Source organism: Nipponia nippon, unplaced genomic scaffold (genome assembly GCF_047370975.1).
Source record: "Nipponia nippon isolate SJK-2023a ecotype South Korea unplaced genomic scaffold, ASM4737097v1 scaffold_6, whole genome shotgun sequence".
NCBI classification, from domain to species: domain Eukaryota; kingdom Metazoa; phylum Chordata; class Aves; order Pelecaniformes; family Threskiornithidae; genus Nipponia; species Nipponia nippon.
The window spans coordinates 54,799,004-54,815,479 of NW_028262380.1; the positions used below are offsets into that span (position 1 = coordinate 54,799,004).

The 16,476-nt window shown below is 42.0% G+C and overlaps 1 protein-coding gene across 9 annotated transcripts in view; it reads right to left on the reverse strand.

The window, feature by feature from the left end:
- The window catches only part of TSPAN5 (tetraspanin 5), a 90,018-nt gene extending 74,534 nt beyond the window's left edge, over nt 1-15,484 (reverse strand). For 6 of the 9 annotated variants that reach the window (XM_087735702.1, XM_087735704.1, XM_087735700.1 and 3 more), the window contains exon 1: nt 14,932-15,484. In XM_087735702.1, the coding sequence (XP_087591828.1) occupies nt 14,932-15,012 (81 nt within the window). In that variant the 5' untranslated portion in view covers nt 15,013-15,484. The remainder of the gene's footprint in view (nt 1-14,931) is intronic. The other 3 variants (XM_087735705.1, XM_087735699.1, XM_009474693.2) reach the window with 2 other exon arrangements.
- Between the last annotated feature and the right edge of the window lie 992 nt (nt 15,485-16,476).

Genomic DNA, 16,476 nt, shown 5'->3' on the forward strand with positions numbered 1-16,476 from the left:
AGGCTGAGGATTCAGAGCATATTCCCTAATAATTGTTACTGTCTACCTGCCTTGTTTTTACAGTTTTCACCGGCTGGCTACCATTGGCCACTGTTCTAAGGGTATTTACCTTAAACAGACCTTTTGTCCGGTCCAGTATGATCATCGGTATGGTTCTCTTTGTTGCATTTCTAAAAAGGTTCTTTGAGGACTGCCTTGACAGTGCCACCTTATTTCAGTTCCTTTCTATATCAGGAAATGCTTCAACCCAAATGTAATGTTAGATGTCAGAGAGAAAAGAAAGGGAGCTCAACTATAACACCTCACAGCACATCACCTATAAAAGCTTCAAAACAACTTTCTGTCCAGCCCTGTGCAAGTTTCATTCTTGCATTGTATTCAAATCCAACAACACTCCCTGTTATTTTAAATGCAAAATGCCCCTTATTAAAGGCAAAACATTGATTTATTAGTGTAACTATATCTGAACTTAAATGAATGTTTTAATTCTTCTATATATTCTCATTAAAGTAACATCATTTCTTGAAAATTTCAGAGCCACCTTTAATAAAGCTCACAAAATTACTCCCAATTCTCAGTTTGAAACTTGAGTATTACTCCTTTTGCTCTCAGTTTCTTTACTGATGATTATAGTTTGTTATGAACATTTCACAAACAACAATTTCATAACCTCACCCTATTTTCATTCTGAGCACTGAGAACTCATTTTGAACTTTCGTAACAGCTTACAGAGACCATGAGGTCCAAACTGCTGGCATTATCTCAGGTTAAGTCAGAAGGAATTTTCATTAGACAGTTACACATTCACCGCAAAGCTCAAGGGAGAAAGAAAAGAGCACAGCTTTACCACCTTTCAGTAAAGTACAGTAGAAATACCATTCCAGGCAAACTCATACTGGGTCATACCAGACATCTTTATCTGTATTAATGGTTTGGTTTCCATAACTTCTGTAGTAACTGTAGCTCTGCAGATTTCAACATACCTTTTACTACTTAGGCTTTCCTGACTCAGCCTGGGGTTGATCAAAGATATTAGACCTTGAAAACAATAGGGAAATGACAATCCATCCACAGACTTAAGAGCTAATTAACTGTTTCCAAGGGATAATATATTGTTCAGTCTACAGTTGTTTTTTTCAGATTTGGTCTGTCCACAGAAATGAATAATTATGCCAAATATTAATTGCAGGGTTGGTGTTTGACATGGACAGCACTCAAAAAAAAAAAAACCCATACAGCTTTAACTCAAGGCAGTTAAACCAGTTAGGTGTTTCAGTAGCAAAATGGTCTACTGAGTTCCCCCAGTCACATCCTCAGCTGAGTGGAGTCGTCTTCCTCCCACGTCACTTTTCACCAGCCCCTCAGTTGGTTTATGAAGTCATATTTTATGCTGCACACTGCCACACAAAGTGTTTTAAGCTGGTTTTGCTGGAAAAGACACCATCTTGAAATGCCCTCTTAGACAAAACCATCAAACCTCCAAACTACCTTTGAATTGCATAGGACACCAGCTGGAAGTTAAAGAATATTCAGAAAGATGCCTTTTTATCACATCTTTCACACCATACAGAACACAGCCCATTAAAATTTAAAAAAAAAAAAAAAAAATAGTGTTCTAGGTATTCAAAAGTTCAATCTTCGAAGAAACTCCCCTGCACTGAATCTAGTCAAAAGGCAAGGCTCAGCATATCTCCTCCAAAACCTTGGAGCAATTTTTGGCTCTGTAGGTTAATGTTGCATTTGAAGGTACATGATAATCTAGCATATTAAGAATTCAGTGCAATAGCTCAAAGAAGTTCTTCATCTCCCTTGGTGGTATGATGAGTCTAAAAGCAGAGAATGTTAATCTTGCCTTTTTTTTTTTTTAAGCTATTGATAACAAGCAGTTTTACATTTCTTTAAAGCCTTCCTTAAAGGCAAAAGGAAAGGTAGGTTTTGCTGTTTACTTTTAATAGTACTGAAACCATTGGTATTAGCACAGACCATAAGTATCTACTCATAGTGCGTTACCACAAACTGCTGGAACAATCTAACAGCAGCAAATAATTGCAACATTCATCAAGTTCTGCATTTAGACAGACTGTTTTACCTTTTCTGTATCAATCACCAAAGCATAAACAAAACTAGTCCAAGATGGTCAGCTTCCATTCAGCTATAAACTGATTTTCAGGCTTGATTTATATACATAGCTTCTTTTATGCTTTGTTTACAAAAATTCTTTTATCTGCCACACTAGCTTACTCAATAAGACACTGTTAGCAGTAATGGAACGTATTTCGTGCAGAAGCCATTATCTTTAGCCTAAGATGTTGTTAAAGTTCAGAAGCCATTAATAAAACGTGGTGATTTCTTACATGGCTAATGGTAGACCACATAAGTAGTGGTACTTAACAGATGAGCATTAGTAGCTCCATCAGACACAGATTTATCACATTAAGTTGCTGCTATTACATACGTGCCTGGCAAAAGCAGAATTCAGTACTCAATACAGTACTATGCATCACTAGTTATAAAAAATGACAGCGGTGACCAGCTTGCTGCCCAGACCGGTGGCAAGGCACATAGCCTGCAGAAACCACTGTTAAGTGATATTTCAGCACATGTAAAGCTATTTCATACAAGCACACCACTACTCTACAACTAGAGAGAACACAGTCACAATTGTCTGCTGTGGATGAACTCTGTGTTTCAACAGCTAAATTCTCTCAATGCTACAAGTATCAGAGTCACATATAGCTCCTATTATTGAGGGGAAGTTTTCATTTAAAGGATCAAACAGGATGCGTACTCTGAGCCACAAACTAGCAGAAACACTGCCTGATAGGCTCCACTGTTCTCTGCCAGAGTTTTTTGGTTAGACTGGTGTATCACCCTTTTTGTCAGCTCTTAGCTACTTAGGCAACTGAAGTAATTGCTCTAGCTCTTTTGAAAGTCTTTTCAGTGTTTTGTTTGGAGGACCTCTTTGGGCTTTCCCACCCCTCCTCTTTTTTTTTTTAAAAAGACATTGCTTGAAAACCAATTATGCAGCTGCCACCAAGTGATTCCCATTGAAGTTAACAGGAGCTGCTCTTATGCAGAGGCCTGTAACAAGGGCCCAAGCATTTTCAGTGCTGAAAGCCTTAGTGCTCTATACCCTAAGTGGATGAAGGCAAGCTATGCAGGGGGCTCATTCAAAATTAATACTACATCAGGACACGGATGAGGGAGAGGCAAGGCACTTAATAATTGATCCACAGTTTGTTTTCTGTGAATTCTGAAACATCTTTATGTACATGTTTGTTTTGGTTTGCCTTTTTGTGTTTGGTTTTTTCAAGCTAGAGAGTTTTTAAACTAAAGCAAAGTTCTATTAACAAAACAGAGTAAAATAATGACAAGAGAGCTCCCAAAGTGGCACTTTGAACAATAACTGCAGAAAAATATCTACCCAGAAGGCACCATGGAGATGGAATAGACAACAAGGCAGGTTTTATTCAGACAAAATACGAGTACCTTCTCACTTTTAGAAGAGTACATTCTCAAAGTTAAATACCTTCTGCTTTATGAACAAGTGGTGTCTTCCACTCCTGCTCTTTCTGTGAAAAGTTACAGGTTTCTCTTCTCTCCACCATTTACACAGAAGTCCAATCCCACCCCACAATGCAGACAAAGTTCATCCTTCCAACTTATAAAGGCCTTCAAACTCCTCAAGCTAGGAATCTAATCCTGCTCACAGGAACAATTTTGACAACACAGCTACACCAAAGTTGTTCTACCTTGCTTTATAAATGTCATCTGCAGTCATTTCAAGGACACATTACAGTAGCAGATTGGAACAAGGTAGCCTTTTAGAGTAAATGAAAATCTGACCACAGTACATTAAGGAGATTTAAACGAATAGCAGTACTCACTGAAGTTCTGATAGGATAGCAGAGCACAAACTGAAAGGAGGGCAAAACCAACAAGAATCAGGTATTTACAAGAGGCATGGCAACTTCTCCAGGCAGTAATCAGCTGCTATTTACAAGAAAGCTGCAAGTAACAGTGGAGTATATCATCGCTGTCATTTATTAGGCATGACATTTAACACAATATATGAAAGACTGGATGACAGTGAGTTCACTGGAAATCCCACCCATGCACAAAGCTCTGGGATGGAGAATGTCGAAGGCAAAAGCTACTGTTGCCCACAGCTGTCCTTTTGCCTCTGTCAGAGGTTAGCAGCTCTGCAGAACAGCTAATAGATTCGTGAACTCAAGGGGCATAGGAGAGTACCTCTAACAGAAGACAAAAACAGCCAGATGGGAGCCACAACTCATTCACCTGCTACAGTGGCAAGAACCCTTCAGTATCAGTCTAATTAAGACTGCCATTGGTTTTCTTTAATATGCAAAGCTATTAACTGCATCTGCTCAGGAGCTACTTCCTCTCCCAGAGGCGTAAGAGTGGTTTAGGAAAAATAAAGAAGAGCAGAGGCCAGCAAGGATGTAAACCATGTAAAAATGTAATTGGCTTGTGTTCTTGAGTCAAACACACTAGTTACTTGTATGGAAAAGATTCTGCAGAATAAAACATTGATTCAGATGCCACTACAAACCTTTAGACTATCCAGGCAGCAGTTTTGCCTATCTTCAAAATAACAGGACATTGTAAAAGGAAGGAGACTGCTTACATATAAAAGAAAGCAACGTTTTTAAACCACACTCAGCCCCACGTAGCTGAAGTGGGAACACTACTGGTGACCATGCCAGAGCTCCCAGCAACAGCAGCACAGTGGAATACAGCCAGAGGAAGATCAGTGCAAAAAGGCCTTCTTTCCATGTAACAGCAGTCAGATGGATTTCCAGTCTCTTCAAGTCCTGCTTTTAGGCACATAAGTCAATGAACTTCTGCTCTACCAAGTCAGGAATTAATTTTTTTTTTTAAGCCGCATTGTTCTCTGTACACACACATATATATAAACTATGAATGCGTGTGTGTATATATATAAACATATTTCCAACATTAAATGCATACTAACCTTTGTTTGCAACAAAGCCATCAAAAAGGATACTACTTGGGAATGGATAATCATGACGAACTCTCTTCAGAGATCATTTGCCATCCCTTCCAGTAGGCCACTCAATGAAGCACCTTATTACAGGGAGTGGCACGGTGTTTGCAATAACGTTTATTGGAAGTAAAAGAAACCAGAGAGGTAGATGATGGAGCTGTCCACTTAAGTTCAAATTAAGTTCACATTACAATAAACTTGGTAGACTATCACTGCTCCTTCTTTATCCAACATCACGTCACTAAGCAATTAGGAGAAAACAGATAACAACCATAAAACTTACTAAAATACAGAAGATCTAAGTGCAGTGGAGGAGCATCCCAAGTAGCACATATGTCTACATAATAGGCCTCACTGGACTGAGCTAATTATTAACACAGCATCATGTCTGATGCCTCTGTGTACTCCACAGCCCACAATCACTTATCTAGAGTTGAAACAGGCCGGCTTGTACAATCACTTGAAGTTGACCTATACAGAGAAAGGAAGAGACTGTCTTACCATCTTCCCACACCTCATTCTTGCAGCCAAACAGCAAGTCAATAGAAATTGACCCAGATGAGGGAGTTCTCAGTCAGATCTGGTAACTGACTGCTATCAGTCCACTGAAGCTGTACTAATGTATTGGCTTCAGCAGCCCTGTGCCAGCCTCAGCCATTTGCAGCCCCCTGCTCTCATTTTGACACCAGAATGTGCAAGGCAGCACACCAAAACCAGTCATGAAACCACTGCCATAACCGAGGCAGGAAGTGGCCCTGCTATGCAAACAGGTCCCCCCAGTCATTCGGAGAGCAAAAAAAAATTGAGTTAGACTATTAGGAAAGCAGCAAGACTGCACATCCCCCTGGATGCCCACAGAAAGAGAAAGAAACAAGAGGACGTTTGTGATATCAAGCAGTATTGATTAAAACTAGATCTTAGTTATTTATTAACTGCAATCATACATATTTTATATTTATATATACATATTTTTGTAGCCTTCAAATAAGTCATATGGCTTGATTTTCAACCAGGAATGAATTACATAACTCCCTGGAAAACAGGGCTTCTAATTTTAAAAATTTTTTCCTCTTCTTTTTTAGTTATATATTTAGTTATTTAATTATTGTTGGACTGACTGAATTCATATTTATTCACCTAGACATATACCCACATAAACTGGCAATCAGGAAGACAACTTCTACAAAATGCTATCTTTTACCCACATGGAAAAGGGAACCCCTCTGGTTTTATATTTCAGTGGCAAAAATTAAAATTAAAAAATCTGAAACCCTTGCTTTATGCATAATATAACACTCTGGTATACTCCGAGCTGAAAGTGGCCCAGGACGCTTGCTGACCCCCTTCCTCATTAGCTGGTAGGACCCAATGTTTTGAATTGTCACCTTTTCCAAATCCTGTTCTCCATCCTGAAACACTCTAACCACATGGCATTGCGAAGACAAACATAAGAGAGAATTCTTCCACAAGATGACATGGTTAATTGTAAAGCATGGCACGAAGCAAGAAAACCTTTGCCATACATTATCAGTGAACTTTTTTCCTCAGTGTCTCTGCTTTTATATATAAACCATTTACAGCACATAAAGGGAACCCGCTTCAAGCTCTTTTTAATCACAGCTGATTGGAAAACAGAATGCAGAAGAAGAGAGGCAAGTTAGAGGGAAGCACAGAGAACCTAGCCTCAGAAAGGTAAATATATGCCCTGCGCATGAGTACATAAAGCAAAGGTGTCCAACAAGGAGAACCTGTGATGCAGGCTCTGACAAAATGACAGATACCAGGTGAATCAGCTAGGGGTGACACCCCACACACAGTGCTGCTGCATCTTTGCTTGGGGCACCAGCACTTAGTTGAGAGAGTCTACCCTCTTGACACAGAGAAAGAAAGTCCTGACATAAAGTAATGTTCCACGTCATGGAAGATTTGCCCCTAAATCAAAGTAAATTAAGCTGGACTCTCATTAAATGTAAGCTATGAATGCTAGGAAACACCCAGTAGGCTGAATTATTGCAAGTGTCCTTGCAGTCTCATTTATATCATACTCATTACCCTGCAACAGAAGCTTACTGCAGATATGACAGTAGACATACTCAGGTTTTAACTCATTAACACTATATTCAGGAAAACAAAACAGAAGCCTCTATGAACCCAAAATATTTCATATATTTAAAGGCATCTAGTCTTCTCTTAATTCTTTCTTCGAATACAATACTATAAAGAAGCACCAAACACTTTTAGAAATCATTTTACTTGCCTATTGAGTAGAAAAAGAACATTTAGGCAGAAGTTCCTACAATTCTTTGATTTTTTTTCCATAAGAAGTATTACTGTTGAGAAAATCAGATGGCAACAGATATGAAATAGGTATACAAACTGTTTTCATAATATGTATTTGCCTTACTGCGAAAAGAATTTAAAAAAAAAATCTTCCATCACCACACATCAGGAACTTTGCTTGAAATGATTTTCAATATTATTTGATGTAATGGAGCCTTCACTAGGAGCAGAGGGATTTTCAAGGCCTGGAAGAGGCATATTGATTTTTCCCAGTTCTGTGGGAAATTGACAGTTCATTCATAAGATCCTCTGTGTGTGCTGAAATACTTATTCTAAATGCTGTCCAGAGGAAAGCGACTGGGATGTTGAAAAATTAGCTTAAGAATCTGATGTGGAGATTGATGCATATTAAAATAAATGAATAATGCTACTGCCATTTGCCTCATTTATTTTATACAGCTAAAGGAGTGGAATCTGACTGTTTTTAGCATCTCCGCAAATCAGGCCATCTGGAGGTTATATGAAATCACACTGAGTCATAGTTTGATACCAAATCAAGCACCCCTGACTGCAAGCCTCCATGTTAGTGACATTTTTAAATGCCAGAGTAAGGAGAAGCCTGGACTGCTCTAGATCTTTGTGTACATTACAGAAGCAGCTACACATAGCACTGTGCCAACAGTAACATCCACCCACACCAACCCTTACACCTGTACAAAGTTCTGCTGAAATCAGTGGAAATCTATAACCACTGTGATCCACGACAGAGGATACGTTTTGGCAGGGGCAGCAGCACAATCACAAAAAACGGGATGTTTTCCAAACTTGCACAATAGTACTATGGAAAAAAAAACAAATTAGGCCTCAAACCAGTAAAGAATAATCTATGTTTTCCTGGATTTTGCACCGTAAAACCGTAGTGGAATGCAATTCAGTACATTGGTAAAAATAGATAAGCTTTTTTTGGTTTAATTCTTTCTTTATTGCATTGCAGCAATATTTGCTAATTTTTAATGGGAAAAAAAAAAGATAGAAACTGGTACAAGAGTATAAAGTCACTATGAAATGCTAGCTAATGAAAAAGTCAGATATTTAGAAGAGTTAAAAAAAATTACCATCCTGGAATGCACTTTAATGGTTAATGCTGACAGCGACTTCTGGGTCATCACTAACAGACCCGGGTTACTTCATCAGCTGTTCAGCTCCTTGCTCCTGCCTACATCAATAAAACAATTACAGTCCTGTTGACAGGCTACTAGCCATGCATTTGAGAAACGTACTGCATATTTTGGGCAAAGCAAACTATGAAGGCTGACTCTATCCTACAGCGCTACCGTTTAAGATTGGAATTCCCTAACTGGCAGAATTAGGTCAGATTTCTTCGGGTCAAAAATATGCTCTCTCACCTCCAGTTTTAATTGGAAGCAAAACATTATATTCTAAATGCTTATAGCAAATCTTCACAGCTTACTGCCCTTGGTTAATGGAGTATAAACTGCTGAAGTACCTAGACTGAGCATTTAACAATACATCACCTTCTTGCTCCAAATGTATAACTTGTAGCAGCCCTGGTGCCAAAACCAGTTTATAATGCATTTTCAACAAGAACCCTATTTGTAGGAATGGGGCTCAAAAGAAAAGGAAGTGTTGTTTCACTAACTGTAAGCCGAAGTTTCTTATCCTCTACTAATCATTAACTTTGCATCTTACAGAGTTTAAGGAATAAAGAATAAATTGAAGTTTGCTAATAAGTACTTCAGGATTATTGTAATCTATGGAACTAGGTCTTAGAGTGTTCTTTAAGAACAAATATACTTTCAAACTCCTGTCCACTGGAGAGGACAGAGAAGTTCCTTACATTTTTCTTCTTTCCACTCCCCACACACAAAAAAACCCAACGACCCCTCCCCCCACAAACCAAACAACCTTCTCCCCCACATTTTCCCTTTGAAAATTATCCTACATCTATTGGACTACCTGATAATTTTTTTTTCCCCAAAAAACATGTTTTCTGGGTTCCTATTTGGAAAAAAAAGCCTTTCTTCCCCAGTATAGCTCATGCTTGCTTTCCCTGTGTGCCTATTACATCATACACTGTAGTTGAATATGTACATACATAATAAATACACCAAAGACTTTATCGTTGAGAGACTGTCTTATTGAATTAAGGTAGCATGTGTACCTTCAAATTCAATGTTACAGAACATGGATCTGTTGCCTTTACTAAGAAAACTTCATCAACGTGCAACAAGGCGGGTGGGACTAGGACCAATGATAACTTGTTTTCGCACATACAAATATTCATAAAATGTTTCACTTTTAGAAGTATTCTGTTGGGGCTGCCTGTACACCAGGTGCCATTCACATGTATCAGCTTTTCTCTGATTGGGACACTAAAGATTCAAAATTAACTCTTCATACTTTGAGATAGATGTGCCGCCAGGTAAAATTTACTATGACAATTCAATCAAGGTGGGAGACTGGTAAATACATTTACCAAATTCATCTTTCACACAGAAGGAAAGTATGTAAGCTGCATTTGATAGCTCCAATAGCATTCACAAAGTATGCTGACATCAAACATGCTAAGTCACACAACTAATCACGATTAGTTTTTTCTAGTTCTTGTGCCCTTATGCTTCTTCAATCTTTTATAAACTAGAAACATCAAATAGCTTAAAACAGTAACATATTTACAAACACCTAGTTCTGGCAAAACAAATGCTTAGGAGAAAGGAAACAGCTTCATCCATGTTCCTCATCTATTTCTTTCTGGATAACCAATGATACAGCCTGCCACAAAGTTAGGAGGGAAGGCAGGGCAGGGAAAATTTTCATTCCAAGAATGACCTCTACAAATCTGAAGCAAGTCCCCTGAAGCCAGCAGAGTTACTATATTTTTATATGCATTTTAGAAGACTGGGGTTACATCTGCTGAAAGAGACACTGAGGAATTCAGGAATCCCAAGCTCACAACAATGCATCTATTTCATCAATATGTACATCACCGCCTTGCACTGTTACAGAACTGTTTTGTATTTTCCCCAAGACAAGTTCTGTTCTTGCCATTGTTCTGTTTCTGGCAAGACCACTTGTGGTATGCTCTGTAAGTTATCTGTGCTACTAAGAAATTAAAAAAAAAAAAAAAATAATCATTTGATCATTAAGGGGGGGGGGATGGGGGGAACGACGGACACACATAGACGGACTGACAGGGAGTAAACAGAATGCTTCCACTTCCACTGCAAGGGCATCTTCCCAATGCATTTTTTTAAAGATCAAATGCTACAGAATGCATTTGAAAATTGCATGGAACAAGCTTCACATTGATTTTTTTTTTTTAACCATTGTGGCAAGGGAAAATTACATAACCAAAACTTCCTTGTGGATATCTGAAAACCAGCTGACATCAGAAAATGATCTTCTGCCCCTTTGAAAACAAACTATCAACAGTGTGCAAAATTTAATAAACAGTCTATTTGCTGTCCCTTAAAGGTCAGTGCACTTTTCCAACACTTTTCCTGTAACACACTTATATAACCTTATTCAGTTTTCTTTTCACTATCTTCCTGTAATTCAGAAGACTATTTAGAGTCCCATACGATTGCCATCAAAACCGTCAGATGCCAAGCAAATTAAAACACAAAATTATGACATGTAATATGCTGATGTATCATAATTGCAGCATATCTCACAACTTACAGTGAATCATCAGATAAAGCAAAGGTTTCTCTCTGAGGTGTCAATGCTTTCTATACATCTTTCCGATTAGGCTAGGGTCAGTGGAATCAAGTGAGGATTGAAATTCAGGGTTAAACAATAGTATATAGCCACAGTTTCCATCAAGTATAATAAAGCACAGAGAGTAATTTAAAACAGTTCTTGGAACTAAAAGTCAGCTTAAAACTATCTTGCAAAAGTGGAAGGGGAAAGAAGGGGAAATGGTTCTTGCCTTCTGGGAAGCAGGGTGGCCTACTTTTACTTTTTGCATTGTACCTTTGACTTCATTCTACATGGAACGTAGGGGGAGGGCAGGGAGAAGGCATTGTTTGTTTGCTTTCTTTAACTACAGAAAAATGTTTTCTGTTACCTTATATTATGGCTGCAGCTCTCATCTAAATCAGATTATATTATGGTTTACCTAGACAAAGACATAAAGGCTCATAAAAAAAGCACTGTCTATTCCACCAGCCTAGAAAGGTACCAAACATAATGCGGTGCTTTCACACAGGCATTATGTTAGTCAAGTTAAAGCCCAGTTGCATGCCCTGATGAACAACCAGCAGAAGAATGGCAGTTGAGCAAAGAAAAGGGAAGCGTAATACCGAGTTCTAACTTTTGATTTAGATGTATTTGTGCCTATTTGGTCTCAGTTCCTAAATCTTACTTTGGCGAGTGCCAAACAAGCTTTCCTTTTCCACGAGAGCACTGTGATGTCATAGAATTTTTCTGAACAAACACTTACAGCATATTTACCAACTTTAATACTGAATTTCCAAAAAAAATAAGCTTGCAAATATACCTAGAACATTAATTATGCATACATTCAGCAGATAATATTGTCTTCTACAACAGCATGAAACACATAGTTAGACAAGAACACATTATCTGGGGTGGTGCAAGACTCAGAACTATCTCCTAAAGCGCATACTGTCACCTTTAGTTACAACTACATATAGAGCATTAGAGTGCAACCTTCCCTTAGTCATTATTCTTATAACTCAGTTGTGTTTTTTACAGAAAGAAATAACAGACCAGCACAAAACAAAAAAAAAAAATGACAAAAAGCTCTGATAATGTATTTTGCCCACATTCTGTGGCATATAAAGCCTCTGATTTTTTGCAATGTATTCAGTTTAAGTAGCATGTACAATCATTCCCCATATAATTTCAGCTGATCCATAATATTCTTCTGTTCAAGGCACTGACAATTTTCTTGTCAAAACCATTAGTCTTCCAACTCAGTTCTCTTTATTTTTAGTCCATTGTTTTGTGTTGCAGAATAGAGAGTATTTTCCCATTTGTTTACTTTAAAATTTTAAAAGGTTGTGTTAAAACCACTCTATAATAATGCTCAGGTAGAAGTTTTAACAAAGGTGTGCCACATATCTCCATGTTCGCAAGATCCCTGGAGAGTGTCATGGGGTTAAATATGATCATTTCAGTCTATTTACAATGACTACATTAGTGGCTATTTTTTTATTATCACTTTCTGTGAACAGCCAACCGAACTTGCAATTTTCATTTACAGCTTTCCTGGCCCAGTTTCATAATAGACTATTGAAGGGTTTGCTACTAATTCAGTAAGTACAACATTAAAATGTATTCTACAACAGTAACTGCCTATGTTTTCACTCCAAATCATGAGAGACATGGTAATAAATGCAGGCTTCCTCATAAAGAGATTACAATATTCTGAAGAAATGACTAAACCCTTATAAAGTGTTTTGTCTCTGTGGATTTCAAGAAGTTTAGCCAAGGACACAAATGAGACGATTAGCATTTTGCAAAAGGGGAATTCTGTAAGCAAGGGCCACACATCAAGCAAATGGCAGACTGGGCGATATACTCAGCTCTTCAGATTAGCATTCCAGCAGTATAAAGCCCCGTGGCCTAGCGAGATATCCTTTAACTCATTCAGTTACAACAGAGGAACATCTGCCGTCATGCAAAAGCTATGCTGCATCAGCCTCAACAACACAGGAATAAGAAAACGACTAGCCACAAAATACTTAAAAGATACCGCTTCTCCACTTGCACCATCCACACATTAACCTTCAGAGAATAAGATGAAGGAAATTACAGGGTATATAGCTTCTCATAGACTGACAGTGCCTGAAGGAGCAAGATAACACATTTATGTATATTTCACCATAATCTCCCTCTTTTAGTCCAACAACAGAGCACACAAGCGTTCCTCACACTACTCTGTTCCCTGCTGAAAAACATCTGTGTTCACAGCAACATATGCCCAGGGGAATCAAAATGAAAAAACAGACACGTGAAAGAACCATGGCAAACTCAATCACTAAAACCTGAGCGAATAGTACAATAAAAACAGCTACTGTAGGGTCAGAATACTACAAAGCTTGCAACCACTCATCTCCCTCCACAGGTCAGTCTTAGGCCAAGTAAACATTGACATAAAACCACAGTCAACTTCACTCTAGCAGCTTACTTTCTCGACTCAGGAAAGGTATTTCAGCATAAAAGTGTAATTAATCAAAACTCCCATCCTTCCAAAACATCCTCTTCAGGCACCTTTACTTTCCACGAACACAGACATGAGGTTAGCTATGAATCCCTGCTGGCCACGTAACCATCCTCCTGTATCCTCACCAAGGTGACAATCGCAAGCTCACTATTCGTTACAAGGTTTCTCTCCTCTATTCTTCCCCACCTTCATCCATAAAACTTCAAGGCGTTTTTTTTTTCCCCCCAATTCACCTTTCTAGTCCAAAGAAGCCATTACACCAGATATGTACTCAACCCGCCTTCAAAGCCCCTCAAAAACACATTCACCCTACTTGGGTTTGTGCATGTTTCTCATTGCTAAATGGAATATGTCACGAAAAGAGGGGGGCTGTACATATAAGAGCCTTCACCCAACTTTAACATTCTATGCAGTGATAAAACCTCATCATTTATGTGTTCGAGAGAATGCTCACCCCCTCCCTCTGTGGTTACAAAATTTGGCATATACATCCGAAACCAGCTGCTTCTCTTTCAAATCCAACACATTGAGAAGATGCTAGAAATACTATTATATGCAGGTTACATTTCACTATACAGTTCTGCCTACTCTACAGCCAGTGCTAGAATGGTGCAACAAGATACTGTGCAGTCAGGAGATCAAGCAGCACAGCCAGGAATCCCTGCAAATACCCAACCAAGCCTCCCATGGGCTTGCACTTTAGGGATGGGTGGGAATACTGTTTCCTCCCTCCTCCATCCTATTGCTGCTACTACTACTACGTGGTAATAGCTAATCATAATAAACCCGTGCCATACACAACCTCGTCATTGTGTAATCATTGCCTTAAACAGCACTGTTCAGAGAACTTGAGCTGTGATTTTATTATTATTATTTTTATTTAACAGCGATATCAGCACGAAAACATGCAGATCAATTCGTTATCCAGGCCTGGGTGTCTAGCTGCTCCTTCCCCCACCACAAAGCAGACGAGGGGGAAGGAAGGAAGGAAGGAGAAGGAAAAGAGGGAAGAGGGGGGGAAAAAAAAAAAAAAAGGCAAGAAACCCTCTTCGCACCTACAACAAAAGCAGTTAGGGGAGGGCCGGAAGGGAAGAGGAATCGGCAGGCTGCGAAGGTGCAGGAATCCAGCACGCCAACTTGCCCGGGGAAGGGCTGCCCGGGGCCGGGCGGGCGGCAGGCGGCTGCGGGCGGGGAGGCTGAGGCGGCGGCACCACCACCCCCCGCAAGCCCCATTCAAACCCCCAACCGCCGGCCTCGCGCCCAACTGTCACGCGCGACCCCGGGCTCCGCTTTTACGCGTCCCTCAGTTTTCATTTCTGGCCGTGCCCAGCCCGGGAGCGGCGGCGGGGGAGGAGGAGGAGAAGGTGGCAGAGGAAGACACGAAGCGCCGTGCAACCGGCCCACTTACCCAGAAAATGACATTGAAGCCGAAGATGAAATATTTGATGCAACAACTGACTTCAGGCCCCTTGTAGTGCTTCCCGGACATCCTCTGCGCTCATGAAGACACTTTGCTCGCAGCCAGGGTGAGAACCAAAGGGGGGAAAAATGAAGAAAAAAAAAAGGGGGGGGGGGAGGGAAGACTAACAGGCGGGGGGCTGGGGGCGGCGCGGCGGGCAGAGCTCAGCGCCGGCTGCGCGCCGTGGGGAGATGCGGCAGGAGCGGCGCGGCGGCGGGTCGGCTCCGACTTGCCGGGCGCCGGGGATGGCCGGCGAGCAGCTCCCACCTCCTCTTCTCCCGCATGGAGGAGGCCCCGGCTACTCGCAGCGGGAGCGAGGGAAGAAGAGGGACGGAGAGCAGCGGCGGCCGCCGGGGAAGGAGGCGCCCGGGCGGAGGCGCGGGGCCGGCCGCCGCCGCCACAGTCCGGCGCAGCGGTGCCCTGCCGGAGCCGCGAGCTGCCCCGAGCCCTCTCGCACTACGCTCCCTCCCTCCCCCCGCCCCCACAGCGGCAACCGCCGCCGCGCGCGCCCCGCCCCGCGGGAGGGGGGTTGTGGGCGGGGAAAGGCGCGCCACTGCTCGCCCCGGCGGCCTGATTGGCGTCGCGCCCCGCCAATCCAACTGCGCGGCCGCCGGCCCGAGGCGCCCTGGGGGCGGGGCGAGGGCGGCTCCGCGGCGCCCCCTCCTCTACCTTCTCCCCCCCCCCCCCGCGGCGTACCCTGGCGGTGGGGTGCGCGGCCCGGCGAGTGGCGGTGCGGGCGAAGGGGGCGTCCGTGAGGTGGCCCCCGTGGGGGCTGATGGCGGGGGGCTGTCCCCGCCGGCCTTTGTCTGCGGCGGCCAGAGCGGGGGGCGGCCTGGCGGGTGCCGCCGCCGCTTCAGTTACGTAACGGGGCCGGCAGGCCTCAGGGCGACCGTTGGAGCGGCCGTTGAGGGCACTGCCGGCGGGGTGGGCGCTTGGGGCCGCACCTGTCAGCCCTGAGGTAAATGCAGGTCGTTTTGTGTTGGGTGCCCGTGAGGAGTAACGGTATTCGACGAGCCCGTTTCCTCTTACGGGTTTGCAAGTCAAAGTCGAGGTTTTTTCCAGTGTTTCTGCGACACCTCTCTCGGCAAAGTCCCCGGCGGGGTGCCCGTGCCGTGGCGTTGCACAAAACTCAGAGGTGCCTGGCCGGGGGGCTCCTTCCCTGCGACAGCTGGGGGATGGCACAGGCCGGCCAACGCCGAGGCAGTGAGGAATAACCCCGCCTGGCCGGGGTGAGGGAACAGAGGACAGCGCTCCGTAGCACGCAAGGGGAGAAAAGCCAGGAGAGCAGCATGCTTCTAGCTTGGCTGCGGTAATGAGAAGGAGCAAGACCATAATTGTACGGTGGAGGTTATTCTGAATGGGTGCCTTCAGATCACCTCCCACATGAACTCGTATGCGCTACACGCACAGGAACACATGAAGAACTATTTTACAATGTTTTCTAGAGTTTGTATTTTAATGTACTCTGAATTTATATTGAACCTGCCAACTGTA